The sequence below is a fragment of the Pangasianodon hypophthalmus genome, chromosome 5 (genome assembly GCF_027358585.1).
Source record: "Pangasianodon hypophthalmus isolate fPanHyp1 chromosome 5, fPanHyp1.pri, whole genome shotgun sequence".
In the NCBI taxonomy this organism is placed as follows: domain Eukaryota; kingdom Metazoa; phylum Chordata; class Actinopteri; order Siluriformes; family Pangasiidae; genus Pangasianodon; species Pangasianodon hypophthalmus.
In genome coordinates, this window is record NC_069714.1 from 28567230 (window position 1) to 28582587 (window position 15358).

At 38.0% G+C, this 15358-nt stretch overlaps 1 protein-coding gene across 4 annotated transcripts in view; it reads right to left on the reverse strand.

Annotated features, from left to right (window-relative positions):
- The window catches only part of ikzf2 (IKAROS family zinc finger 2), a 53479-nt gene that overhangs the window by 15692 nt on the left and 22429 nt on the right, over positions 1-15358 (reverse strand). For all 4 annotated transcript variants that reach the window (XM_034304394.2, XM_053234527.1, XM_034304393.2 and 1 more), the window contains 2 exons: positions 8653-8844; positions 4410-4577 (listed from right to left, as the gene is read on the reverse strand). In XM_034304394.2, coding sequence (XP_034160285.1) covers positions 4410-4577; positions 8653-8844 — 360 coding nt within the window. The remainder of the gene's footprint in view (positions 1-4409; positions 4578-8652; positions 8845-15358) is intronic.

Consider the following 15358-nt stretch of genomic DNA (forward strand, 5'->3'; position numbering starts at 1 on the left):
CAATTACTTTTCTTTTTTTTTAAAACTGTAACGAAAAGACAGAGAACGCGATCACATGGTACTATCTCCCCTGAAATAAAAAAAAAGTGATGCTAAACCACAATTAATAATTCAGCACATGAAGAGAGTGTGTGCAGAAATGTGACATATTAACTGCCTGGCCTAGAAACCCTGCGTATCCCAGGTGCTCAGAGCGATTAGCGCTGAAAAACAGGAAATGAGAAAAGACAAAGAAAAGCAGCAAAACATGATGAGAGAGATAGAGCACTCCTGCTCTCCCTGTGAGTCGCAACGAGTGTGTCCCGAGGTCACAGTGTGCTCGTCTCACTGCTCCAGGTATCCGGTGACCCACACACACACACACACACACACACACACACACCATGACAGGGTGACAGAATGATAGATTGATGGATTGATTGAGTGAGGTCAAGACACAGAAAAAAACTACAGAGAATGACTGAGGCAGAGAGGGAGTTATAGAGAGAAAAAAGAGAACGATGGTGAGAGATAAAAGAAGAAAGGAAAAAAGAAGAGGCAGAGAGGAAGAAAGTGGGTTAAAGAGAGAGAGAAATGAAGGATGAAGAGAGAAGAAAAGAGGAGGAAGAAAAGTGATAAAGGAGAGCGAGATGGTATTAAGGGAGAAAAGGTGAAAGGAAAGGGATGGAAAGAGAAACGGAGGATGATAAAGTGAAGGGGATAGGAAGAGAAGACAGCGAAGAGAAAGAGAAGAAAGGGAGAAATAAGGAGTGGGGGATAGAAGAACAGAAAAGAGAGAAAGACAGGGTGATTAGGATAACGGAGAGAAAATGTAGAGATTGGAGAGGAAGAGAGACAGAAAAAAGAGAAGAAGAGGATAAGAAGAGAGAATGACTGAGCAATGGAGAAAGAGTAAGATAACAGAGACCCAGATAAAGAGAGTGGAGAGGAAGAGAGCCAGAAAAAGTGAAAAAAAAATGAGAGAAGAAGAGGATAAGAAGAGAGAGAAAATGAAAGAAAAATTGAGAAAGAAAAGCAGACAACATAGATATGAAGAAAACGGAAGGGTATGAGACAGAGAGAAAAAAGAGAAAAGTAGAGAAAAGACCATAAAAAGAGAGGGGAAGTCGAATAACAGAGAGAGTAATGGAGAGATTGGAGGAAGAGAGACAAAAAAGGTAGAGAGAAAAGAAGGGCTTATGAGAGAGAAAGAGGGAGAAAAGAAGAAAGAAAGAGAATAGAGGGAGAAAAATGAGGGAGAACTGAAGAGAAAAGTGAGAAAGAAAAATGGAGAGAAAGAAAGGTAAATGGAGAGAAAATGGAGAGAATCTTAAAAGGTATACAAACTATAACTTTTCATCACTCACTTCACACAAAGCCCCTTTATAACACCAAATCAAATAATAGGAAAAGACAGAACGTGAGAGAGAGGGGGATAAACAAAAGAGAGATACACAGAGAAACAGACCAAGAGATACAGAAAGAGAAAAAAAAGACAGAGAGAGAGAGAGAGAGAGAGAGAGAGAGAGAAAGCGAGAGCGAGAGAGAGAGAAAGAAAGAAAGAGAGAGACTAAAGGGGAAGAGGGATAGAAAAAGAGGTGAGAGAAAGGAGAGAGAAAAGAAAAAAGAGACAGGAAGAAGATGGAAGGAAAAATGGAGAGAGAGAAAGGCATAGGTGAAGATTAAAAAAAAAATATGAGGGAGAGGGTATGAGAGAGAACTGGAGAGAAAAGGAAAGACAAGAAAATAGAGAGAATGTGAGAGAGATGGAGAGAAAAGGAACGACAAGAAAATAGAGAGAGTGTGAGAGAGAGTAAAAGAGGAAGGGAAGCAGTGAGAAAACAAGAGCGTGAGTGGTGGAACGTTTCCTCTCGCGGTTCTCCGGCTCGCAGGCTGCAGGAAGAATTTGTCCTGCGTGGCCTAACCACAGAGTGTGTAAAAGTCCCTTAGACTGGACACATACACACACGCACACACACGCACACACACACACACACACATACACACACATACGCGCACACACGCACACACACTTCTGCAAAAAGAAAGTGGCTTGGTCACTCTGAAGTGTACATCATCATTCACACTGAAATCACTCACACTATAGCGAGGACACATCACTCATCACAGCTCTGTAACACACACCCACACACACACACACACACACACCCACCCACACATACACACACACAATACAATACGATAATACAATATGTCACCATGTCACAACGCACTTTTCTTTATTTTTCATTAGTATCATCTGATTGGAAGAAGCTGATTAGATGTAAAAATGTATACTGAATTTTTACATTTTTAAAATGGTACAATTTTGATTAATGTATGTTGCGTTCTTTAGTTTTTTTTTTATTTCAAAATGACTAGAAAAAGATAAGCAGACGAAGTTTTGTGGCTTTAAAACGATTATTTCTCTCATATTTCGAAAATAAAAACGAAAATTTCTCTCATATTTCCTCTTTTGCTCATTTTTAATCATTTCCAATTCAACTGTATATGGGATATTGAAATGTCTTGAAATATGGTGATATCTTCATAGTTAGGATCATGGGTGAGGTTAGTAATTGTACCTTTTTTGTACAACTTCACATGTATGCAGTAAAAAGAAATCCATTCAAATCCATCCAATGTATTGAACAAAGAATAGACTTAGGAAAAGTTACAAACCTGAACTCCGCCCCTTAACCCTCACCTTTGCTATTTTTCCTAAGAGCTGAGTCATAAGAATGGTTATGAATTACCGAGTGTGAGTTTCTTTGAGAATCTGCAAGACTATTTTTTAAGCAGGTGTGAGTCATGTGTCCTCACTATAGTGTGAATGATTTCTGTGAGAATGATTAATTATATAAGATTAGATTGGTTTCAACTTAATCATATCAGGCATGGATGTCTCAGCATGTCTGGCAGACGTCTCGTCATGGATGACAGCTCATCAGCTGACACTAAATCCCAGCAAGACAAAGCTGCTATATGTGCCTAGAGATGCAGCTTCATGACAAGATCTTGTGATCTCTGTGGAGAACCCTAGGATCACGCCATCCGTTACTGTATGCAATCTTGGGGTAGTACTGGACAACTGACTATCCTTCTTGCCTTATTGCTGAACTGGCTTGGTCATGCAAGTTCCTCCTTTACAATATCAGGAGAACTCATCCATTTCTCTCCACAGAGGCCACTCAGGTGCTTGTTCAGTTCCTTGTCATTTTAAGACTGGACTACTGCAACTCACTCCTGGCAGGTTTGACCCTGTGCACCATCCAAGCCCTGCAACTGGAACGTAGCTGCATGACTCGTCTTCAACCTCCCACACCACCTCATTGCTATGCTCCGTCCACTGGCTTCCTGTGCCTACAAAGCCAAAAATGGCTCAGCACCCATCTATCTTACAGAGGTTTTCACATCCCCCGCTACACCACGCATGCTTTGAGGCTCAAGCACTGCTTGATTGGACCCACCATCCTTGATTTACTGATCTGATTTACTTCAATTGGTTGATTCTTTTATCCAAAATGACTTACAACAAAGACAGAACAGTACCAAGTGAGCAGAAAGGGTTAAGGGATTTGCATGAGGACCTTACAACCTTACAATAAGTAGCCCCATGCCTTAACCACTGATCTACCAATGCCTTGAGCCTGTTGCAAAACTTGAGTAGAATTAAACACAATGACACAAGCAAGGAAATGTGGAAATGTTCAACTCGACCTATATGAAAACTCAATCTTGACAAAAAACTATGGTTTGTCCCTCAGGTGAACCCCTTCAGAGTCTGTACAGAATCTTTAAAAGAACTCCTTGATGAAGCCTGGACTATCCAAAGAAGCCTTGAGTAACCCCCTTCAAGGAAGGATGGATGGTGTTTTAAAGAATCAGACAGAGGTTTTTCACTTGATAACCCATGCTCATGGGTGGTTTTAGGTTATTTTTTCATATGCTGCATAGTCTGAGAAGGGCCTACTCATATCAGTCTTGTGAATGGTGAATGCAAGATTTACAAAGATAAGACCGACCCACTTCACTATAAGAGGATAGAGATTAAAAGTTAACAAATACTTCAGATTGTGTACTGCACCTTAACCTCATTAGAAAGCGACCACAGATTTAGGTTGCCCGATGCTTTAAAAGTAGAACAGATGATGCCCCTCCGATGAGTGGAGAAACATCTTCACCTTGACTTCCTATTACATTTACACTTCATATGCATGCATTCTTTTAGCAGACATATTCTGCTAAGCAGCTCAGAGCTGAGAAACTGGGTTAAGGGACTTGCTTCAAAGCCCAACAGTGGCACCTTCTGCTCGCTAGCCCAGAACTAAGCTAAACCTCAAATGGCCATTGTAGTTTAATAAATCCTTTAAGAAGTGAATTTAATTGCTCTGAGGTACAAAGAGGAATTAGGCTGTGAGGAGACGTACCGGAGTGTGTGCGCAGGTGTCCGGTGAGGGCGTCACGGCGGCGGCAGGCGTAGCTGCAGAACGGGCATTTGAAGGGTTTCTCGCCTGTGTGAAGCTTGATGTGTCTCAGCAGGTTTCCTTTTTGGGTGAAGGACACACCACACTGGCTGCACTGGAACGGACGATCACCTGCATGTAAGGAAAAAAAAGAAGTAAGATCTTGATTTGTGCGACTACAAAAAGTCCGCACTGGACCTGAAAACCACTGTGACAGTGTAGTGTTAATGTTACACACAGCATTATCGGTATACTAGTGCACTGATGCTTCCACGTGAAACCATATGATGCGATTTCAATTCCTAAGGCATCAATTTGACAATACCACTGAATCTACGATTTGATTTCGTAGCGTCCGAGCAACATGTGAACAACTTCTGAGGTAGTTCTACTGCTGATTCCCGAATGATGATGACATAGAGAAGGACTATATATTCAATCCTAACAGCACTTAAGCCTGCAAATGCAAATTAGCACTATTAGGACACAAGTTTTGGGAGTTTTAAAGTTATTAAGTGGCATTGTTATCATTTAAAAACAAGAGATTTTGACTAAATTAATGCAAGTAATGCAATTTGCACCCATGACACATCAAATGATTGACTAGTTAAAGGGGTACAATGAACCTCTTTCATGTTGCTTTCAAATATGGAGTGTTTAGACTGATGAATTTTTCCTCTTGGTGTGAAAGCACATCAATAACACTCACTTATGGACCAAAATAACCTGCGTTCTCCAAGAGAAGTCTAGCGTGTTTCAAATTTAGTAAGAAAGCGATTCAACTCTGAAACGACCGAAATGCAGGAAGCGAATCAAAAATTCCTTGTGGTTTGGGATGTGAGCGGCATTTTTTTGTAGATTTGAGCTGTTAAACTGAGCCGTAAACACAAACCGAGCCAAAGCACAGAGCTGTAGTGCTGCAGAAATGCCTTGTGTTCTGGAGATTCAGACAAACGAAATGAGAAATTAAATGCTGGATGTGATACACAAAATGTTTGAAACTAGATATTTAGATAATGACCTAATCATTCTTTGAACACTGGCTCCATGTTCTCCATGCTTGGGTGATTTTTGATTTCTACACGCACTTGGTAAAAGTTTGTTTAACTTTTTCTTTTGTCGCCATATTTCTGATAAGTAAAGGATATGACTAATTATCTGCAGTGTGAAACCAAACCAGAAGGCAAACAAATCAAAAGTATCAATTTCACACTAATACAGATTCCACAAATAGATTAATAGGTGTGAAAACACCTTTACAAACTGGGGTTATAAGATATGGGACAGGACTTTTCTTAAGGACTGGTAATGCAAGCATTTTTTGAGAAACCCAGTAGCAGGAAGCTATGATTGCGCCAGTACAAAAACAGATCCGCTTTAGAGCATATAAAATGAGAACATTGCTTGAGGCTTAACCAAAAATGGTAATATAAGATATTCCAAAATTTTTGCTTGGCAGTGTAGGTCCGATGTGTCAAACGTGGCCTGTTGCCTCATTTTGTGTTTCGTATACCCACAACTGTACAGTGCATGTGGACTCGCATCTCACAGGGATGAAATGCTGGTTGAAATCGATGCATTTGAATTTCAAGTCGGACCCATGTCTAAAAACGATTCAGAAACATGCTGGATGTTGGTCTTTAGTGTGAATCAGTAACTGAGTCCAAATCCTGAAATGCATCACCCAGAAAAGAAATGTTGATGGAATGTGAAGACAAGAGATGAGAGACATGTATGCTCCTAGCATAGCTCATGTTACTTAAATTTCTTTCTTACCCATTAGATATTTGGAAAATAAACTTTAAAACTTTAATCAGTGCATACATTTGATGCTTCTTTTTCCTAGAAACCTCATATTCTATTTTCAGAACCTAGTCAAGATTTCAAGATTCAAGATTTTTTAGTCTATTCTTTAATCTATTGGTGTTAAAATTTTTTTTAATCTATTGGTATTAATCGATAGAGTAGATAATAATAATAATACGTTAAAAAATGAATAGCTCTTTAAAGCCGTTTAGCCCTTTAAAGGATGTGGCCTGGACAGAATTTGAGTTTGACTCTCCTGGTGTAGATAATGACGTCAAGTAAAATAGCCTGAGTTTTTTTAAGAACAAAGAGAAGGGCTAACAGCGACCCTCCATTAAGTATGTTTTTAAAATGCAGTTTGTCTATCTGAATAGCTGAATGCTTGCCGTGGTACTTTAGGGGATTTAATGTTGAAAATGTGAAGCCGAGATGTATAAAATGATGCTGTTGCACTGTAGTTACTGTACCATGTTTTTTTTTTTTTTTTTTTAAATGGTTACACCCCTAGCTGGAAGAGCATGAGATGTTGGTTTTGACTGTGAGTGCTAACCACTATCAAAAGACATTCTCAGAATGCATCGTTGGTCCTTTTATAAATAGAGTAGTGGGATGAGAAAGTGTTAGATCACAACAGCCTAGCCCCTTGTCTGTCCTTTTTGCAGAGCCTGGCTTACCACACAGAGCTTTCCAGAGCAACCTCGTACAAACTTAAAGGTCGTTGACTGCTTAACATAGCAACACCCCAGGGTTTCGAACGAGCTCTGAAGTTCTTCTACTGACTCCTTCTCTCAGCAAGTGAAGGCTTTAAAAAGATGAAGGCTGTGTCTTTGTTCTATCTCAAACTAGTAGCTTTGTTACCGTTTAAACCGGCCCGATTTTGGCTTTCCCATGGCAATCATGTAGAAAATCCAGATCCAGATAAGATCTAAACGTGTCTAGAGATGCTACTGAAGGTGACTTTTTTTTTGTTTGTTTTTTTTTTGTTTTAGTAGCTGTACGATTGAGAAAGCTGAAATCTGAAATCTGAGCCAGGAGTTCTGATTAACGCACATCAGCGCCAGATGAAACATCCAGAACAGGTTGTGGAGGATTCCTGGGATAGAGTCCCTGAGAAAACATTTAAAACCTACACTTTTTTTTTTTTCTCTTCCACACACAGCTGCTCTTACCCTGACCTACCAACACCAGCACACTTCAAACCTAATACGCTTTTTACACTCCATGTTCAGGTTAAACAGGCTTTGGAGTGGCCTATTTCCATAAGTGTACTAAATCACATAATTAAATATTTGAATGTTATTGCTATAAAGTCTAACGACGTGATCTCGGCCCATGGGACGTCCATTAGTAAGCAGTGAAGGAAGTAAGGGAAGAGAAAAAAGAGAAAGAGAGTATAATGTTCCACAGTCTGCCTTCTATGATGCCAAAACCTATTTATTAAGACTCGAAGTGAGCGAGTAGGATTATTTACACAAATTTTCCACAAGTGTGTTCTAACTTCGAAGTGCTTTTTGCCTGTGGTTTCAAATTTCACAACAGCTCTGTGCATCGGTTGGCATTCATTTTTGCTTTGTGGTAAAACAGGGAACACACAGCGTGTAAGCTGAGAGAGTGAGCTTGTGTCAAAGAAATGTCTAAACGTAAACTAGAAACACGCATCAGAAAGTAGTCACATAGACTAAGTATGTTTTTTGGTACTCCTTGACACCGATACTAATATGGAAAGGAGTTAATATTAAGCAATCAGGGAACATTTTTTTGTTTAGCTCTGTTTATGCTACACTCCTCATGCTGAGTTTTGTGTTATGTTGTTTAACAGAGAAGGCGAGGACAGCCCGTGTGAGTGAACAGAGCTGTATCGGCGAGCATGATCATTAAAAATGAGTGCAAGGTGACATGATTGGCACATTGACTCATGACCAAAGCGTAAACCCTGGAGATCAAGGAATAGGAAGGGACGAGTTTCTCAGCACTCAGTGCTCGCTGATATGCAGTACTCTAATACGTTATAGTTTCCATAGTAACAGCTCGTTCACAGGGAATTGTACAGTGCATGCTCGACATAAACGGTCTAAAAAAATCTGTGTCACTGTTGACATGGTGAAGTTTCCTTATGGAAGGAGTCTCCAGTGTCAGCGCTTTGTAACAGTCAGAGGTAAAGCCGTAACTTTAAGTTCTCTAAAGTCTTCAGAACAGAGGTGTGTATGCTTTCTTGGTAACATAAGCTGCATTTTTAAAGAGATAAAAGAGAGGGTGGTGCAGGAATGACTTTAAATGTAACTATAAACGGATAAAAACAGTATGTTTTTTTTTCTCTTAATTGCAACAGTTGGCAAGTCTTTGTGGTATAAGCGGAATAATACACTTTATAAATTAGTTTTCTTACATAACACACACTCACCGTTAGGCAATCGTATCGCAGCGTCAGGTGCTGCCTCAGCCCCTCCTCCGACATCCTGTAGGTTGTTTGGGCTGTCAATCATGGGCTCTTCCAATACCGACCCTTCTTCCCCACTGTGGGCCGTCTCATCTTGGCTTATGGCTCTTCTCTCTGAGTCTTCTTCAGTTCCCTCCTCCTGTTTGATCTTATGTGCTTGAATAGAAATAAACAAGAGGGATAATTAACATTACAGCTTCTGATATATTAGATGTGATCCATCACACCCACACACACACACACACACGCACGCACACAGTTTGTGATTTACAAGTTTGCATCTTAACATCTGTGGTGTGAATGCAAATTTTCAAATTCAAGTCCATTCAAGTTGGACTCGTGACTGCAGTGTGGGATCTATTTCAACGTATGCCACACACACACACACACACACACACACACACAAACACACATGCAAATAGTCCAGAGCAATCCACTGTGAACTGATCAGTTACTATGACAGCCAAGTAAGAAAATGTTTCCTTCAAAGCAACACAAATGTCCTGATTAAGCCTGATATGTAGCAACAGGAATCTGATCTCACGAGCTGTAGTTGGATTTCGTCCGATTTCACGTGGTTAAAGTCATAAGATAAAGTGCGTACGCTGATCCTTATCCTAACCTTAACTTTAATAAATTTTCATACCAAATTTGTTATGAATTTGCAAAACGGCGAACAGGTGTCCTTAATAATGAGACATGTTCCTGGATCAACATCCTGTTGTTGTTTTTGGAGCAACATTCCATTTAACCAATCATCTCATCCTACTCCCACGCCTCCTACCCACGATCCGACTGAAACTTCACTCCAGTTGCACTAGATTTCCTGTTCAGATTCCAGTCAATAAAGCTATTGTGTAACTCAGACAGCAAAAAGTTCCTAATTGATTTAAAATTTTTTTTTAAAATTCAATGTTTTTCATAATTTCATAAATTCAGTATGGATACTCAGGATTCAGTACTTTGTAGCTGCCTAGTCTGTTAGCAATCAAATATTTCATTCCAAACGTAAATTTAACCAAAATTTTTTAAAAAGCCCAAATTTTATTTTAAGCTCTCTAACTAGCTGTGAGCTAGTCTTCTTATGAAACTATTAAACTTAAATATGAAATAAACTGGTAGTCTATTTCATATAACCATTAGAAATATAGGAGTAAAATTCAATTATTCCATAAAACAAAACAAAATATACGTTCAGTTTTGTTTCATAAAAATGAAACAATTTATCGAAACCATTTAAGCCTCAATTTTTAATAAAACTAATATTAAAAGTATCCATTCAAATATATCACACTTATTCTTTGATAGTCAATTCTTCTGATAGTGATTTTTTTTTTACAAGTATTTATTTATTTAGTATTTGAAGTGACAAAAAAATTGTTTAGGCAAATCTATATAAAATCAAAAGTTTATATCTGCTATAATGTAAGTAAGAACAGGAGCTAACTTGTTTCACAGACATTCCACAACAATAAATGTATCTATAAATGGATAAAAAGTATGACGTCATTCATGAATAAATTTGTAATTGTAATCGTTGGCAAATTGCTCCCATGTGTTTTATTCTTTACTTAATAAATAATACAATGTAGGTTTGTTTTTTCTGATCCAGGCAATCAAGCCGCACCCAGACACCCATTAAGCGATGTTCCTCTGACACACACCATGTCTCCGTGTGTAGCTTTTGTACAATTATATATATATATATATATATATATATATATATATATATATATATATATATATATATATATATATATATATACATACATACATATAACACCCATTAATAATTTTGTCTTCTGAGGCATATGTGTGTATGTGTTTGTGTGTGTCTGTGTGTGCACAGGTGAGAGTTTCAAAGTAAATAACATTTCTACATGTTATTTTCAACCTGAATGTTTTCTAAGCTTTAAATTCTTGTTCCTGAGACTAATGAAGCCTGTAGCACATATTTAAAATTAAGGAGAGATAAGGAGGGGCGTGTGCTGCGCCGCCCTGCAGTCTGATCTGAGGAACTGTCCCATACTCAATTGGGGAACTATCACCACGTCACACCCCACGCACATACACACACACACACACACACATACACACACTCTCACCCTGAGCCAAAAATAGACACTTTAAAACACAAATGAGACATAGAGAAAAAAAAAAAAAGCGAGACGCAAATGAGCAAGCGCCCAGCCTGCGAGTTTTCCGTCTCGACCACACAGGAAGAAAAAACAACACCTCTCCACGTTCCTCCACAATGCATCAGGTGGAAAAACGTCCAGGCTCACTGTGTCAACGCGCCATCCGGCCCGACCTGTTCTGTAATATCAGCTCTTTTAGCGTTAATCTCTGAGCAGGAGCGGCTTTGAGTCACCGAGTGAAAGATCAGAGGAAGACTGGATCAGTCGCTTCCCTCCTACCCATAATCCTGTTCTGCAGGATAAGGAACAAAAACCGAACACAGACTCGCACTCTGTCTCTCTAATTACAGGGGTCAGGAGAGGTTTGGTATCCTGTCCAAGTCCTTCAGGCAGATTGAGGCATGTCAGAAATCAAACACACATACACACACACACACACACACACATTTATAAAAAAATCAACCAGCATAACACATTTGATAAACCCTAAATATTTCAGCAGCACACGCCTCTTTTCCTTCCAACAAGTGCTGGAGTGCCTGAACGCGACATGCCCTTTAGCATAGCCACATGAAATATTCGATTTTGCCTGCTGGCATTTCCAAAGAAGTCTGATGACGGTGACAGTGGATGTTGCACAACATGTGTGCTCCTTCGCTTTCAAAGAAACACCCATGAGCGATAGACAGTAGAGTGTTTCACATGCCACAACACTGCACCTTGCATCACAGGTTGTTCAATCAACTCTTCCTCAAATTAAAAATTAAATTCCCGTGTACAAAATTCACGCAATCCTTCGAAGAATCTCGCAACTCAACCGCATGTGACACCCTAAACCCCTGAATGCTGCGATGAAGTCTTTCAAACCGTCTATCGAACACTATAAGGTTTATTAGTGCAAATTTCTTAAGGTGAACTTTTGGGAAAAAAATACACAAAATGGTATGAAGAAGAAAGAAGAGAGGCCGATTTCTCTTTCAGTGACAGTCGTGTCAGGTGATAAGAGTGACACACCTTGAAGATTTGATCTCCTTTTTTTTTTTTTTTTTTTGGATATTTTTCACACACACACCCATAACATGTCATCGAGCGTGATTGAGAAGGTGGATTAGATTGATTGAGAATTGGATTATTTACTCCATCAACTCTTTTTTTCCCCCAAAAAAATGTCTTTGGAGGAGAAACTAAAGTACAAAATTCAAAGTACAAAATGACACAAAATGGCATACGACTGAATCATTTAGTATTTTTGTTTACTTGCTGCTTGTCTTTGCTGTTTGGTATTCGGAGGAAACGTGACATGAAGCCAGTAGAGCATTACACACTTGACACACTTAAAAAAAAAAGGAGAGAAAACATGAGTGCAGCTGCCTATCTGTTTCTAAGTGTGTATGTGTGCGTATGTGTATGTGAGTGTATGTGTGTGTGTGTGCGTGTGAGAGAGAGAGAGAGAGTCGCCCAGCATGGTACTTTGTGATAATGCTCAACCATAATAGTTTCATTGTTGAGCTCTTGATATAGATTCGATTTTAGCGTCTCGTCTAATATCACCACTAAGATAAGATAAGACAAGAGAAACTAATTAACCCTTCAAGGAAGATCAAAATCTTACAGTGGCACATATAAATAAGACAGTTGCATTGCCATAATATGATAAATATTCATATATAGATAGCAACATGATGTTTACTGGGGATTGAACCGAATATGAAAACATTACAGATCTGTCCTAAATGAATACAAATACAGATCCGACCTGTAGATAGTGTTTTTTTTTTGTGTGTGTTTTTGTCTAGTTTTTTCAAATGATTGCTCTCCATCGCTATTAAAAGAAAATCTTCCTGGAAAATCATATGTTCATTCTAATGAATTATTGTTTAAGGACCCCAGAAGCACTCCGACTGCTTCGTAGATCGTGACAGCGTGCCCAGCCAACTATTCTGATCTTTCTGAAATGTAACAAACCCAATGTATATGGATATTATTGTCAACTCTGAATAACAGTTTCTTGATTTGGCAACAACGTTGTTGTTTTGAAATGTACTTAGCTTGCTTACTCAGTCTCATCAGATAGAAAGCTTTCCAGAAGGTTCCCCAAGGCGTCTGGTTCAGAAGTTGAATAAACTTACAGTACTGTGTAAATGTTTTAGCATCTAAGGAAATGCTATGAAGCAAAGATGCCTTCAAGAATCATGAAAATTACATGTAAATCTACTTATAAAGAACATTAAACAGTAATAAACTGAACAAAGTCAATATGTGACGTGACAGACGCATTGCTTTTTGCAATTTTTGCACAAAATTACTTTTTGCATTGCAGTTTTATAAGGAAATTAGTTGGTAAGTTTTTTTGAGCATCATGGAGAATCTGGAGAGTTAGTCGCACTCTCTTCAAGTTTTTTTAAAATTTATTCTTATATATGTAAAACCCTATAGCCAGCATTATGGTTTTTTTTTTGTTTTTTTTTGTCTGAAAAATGGCCTGTTATGTAATATGCTACTTTCTTTACTGACACACATTTTTCTGGAATATTACATTTTTTGGTTGGAAAAGTAATGTTTGGAAAAAGAAACTAGGGTAGACTCTTGCACAGAACTGTATATAATAAAAAATGTATAAAAAAATACAAACAGATATGAATATTTTGAGCACTAGACAGACACTGATATCGATACAGATAACGGCAATGCGTTACACCCTAAATAAATACAGTACTGAGCAGAAGTGTTTACTAATTTCATATTGTTTTTACTGTTGAAGAATTTTTGTGTGATTTATGAATATTGTCAATAATGAACCATAAGGATGGGAAAATGTATTTAACAGAAAATCAACAGTACTGAAACAATAGGAAATCTGTAAATATTTTAAATGTAACACTTTCATATCGACGTGCATTAATAAGCACTGCATGGCCTTCCGACTGAAAACAAAATGGCTGTCTCTGATTTCTGCACAGTACTGTACGCACATGATGTGAGTATATATAGTATATATTAATAAATGTTATGGTTAGGAGAGTTTCAGTTTCAGACTGGTTGTGATTATGAAGACATCACCCTGACTTCTGTTCATAGTGAACCATAAAAAAGGGAGACACAGAAACACGGGTGGCTGCAGCTGGGTGAACTTGAAACGGTTGCCGGGACAACGATGTACCGAATCCTTCAGCCTCCTCGTCCTCTAGCGATCAAAGAGGCCAAATGGAGTGAGAGAGACAGACAGTTCGCCCACACTCAGCCGTCTCTGCTACACTCACACACACACACACACACGCACACTCACACACACACACATACATTTGTGTTGGAGCATCTGTGTGTTTTTTCTCAGGGGTTTAAAAGGAGCATGGTGGTAACTCTCAAACCTCATCTCACTCAAAATGTTTATAACACTTCATACAGAGGTCAGAGCTATAATAAACCAGGAACACGTTACTTCATGTTATCATGCATTCATAAATGTAGTTATAATTATGAATGAAAACGCATTCATAACTAGCTTTATTATGCATTATGAATTATTAAAATGATGCATCATAAGTAGTGTTCATAACACATTATATTACCAATAGCAAAGAAACTGAGGGCCACTTTGTGTACTGCATTATGAGGCCTGGTTTATTTATTTATTTTTTAATAATAATAATAATAATAATAATAATAATAATAATAATAAAGTGTTTCTTTGGCTTGACAAAATTGTGAGAAATAAATAATTGGAAATACTTTTAATTTAATATATAATTTTTGCTTTCAACTTATTTACCGCTCAATAATACTTCTAATTTATTATATATCAAAATACACATTTTCAGGTATTGTGGTTTATCTTTGGCGCTTTTTTTATATTTTAAGATTTTTATATTTTTGTTACATATTAATGATCAGTTATCATTTGAAAAATGACCAATATCATTTCATCACATAACTGTGACTGTGCAGTACTTCCATTTAACGTAACCTTCCATGTTTTTTAAAAATGTTCCTTTAAACTTTTAGCAGTTTTAAATGGTTTTAAAAGGTGAAACGCAGGGCAGGGTTAACATTCCAGTCTACAAGGTTTCAATTACATGCTACCTTCAAAGTTCAAGGGTCAGGTTTTAGGGAAGGTTGGAGCTGAAGGGCACGGTGTGATTATAATGCACTGCCGCATTTCCTGTTTCTCCACTGAGCTCAAACACCTTCAATAAATCATCTACCAAGCAGTTCTGCTCAGTCACGTATCATTAATAAACTTATTTCAGCGCAGAATTAATATAGTGATCAAAAACATTACAGACAAAGCAAGACAAAATGTAATGTTAAGGTTATTCATGTACAATAAATAAATATTATAATTTATTAAGTGTTTTATTCTTCTTATACGACAGCAGTTTGTGAACTGGTACAATTTTCATTAATTAACAAACGACTTGTCGTACTTTTTATCCATTTATAGTTACATTTAATGATGTGGAACGTCCAAAACAAGTTAGTTCCTCTTCTCACAGCTATAAAAAGTCGTTCCCTCACCACCTTCACTTCTTACC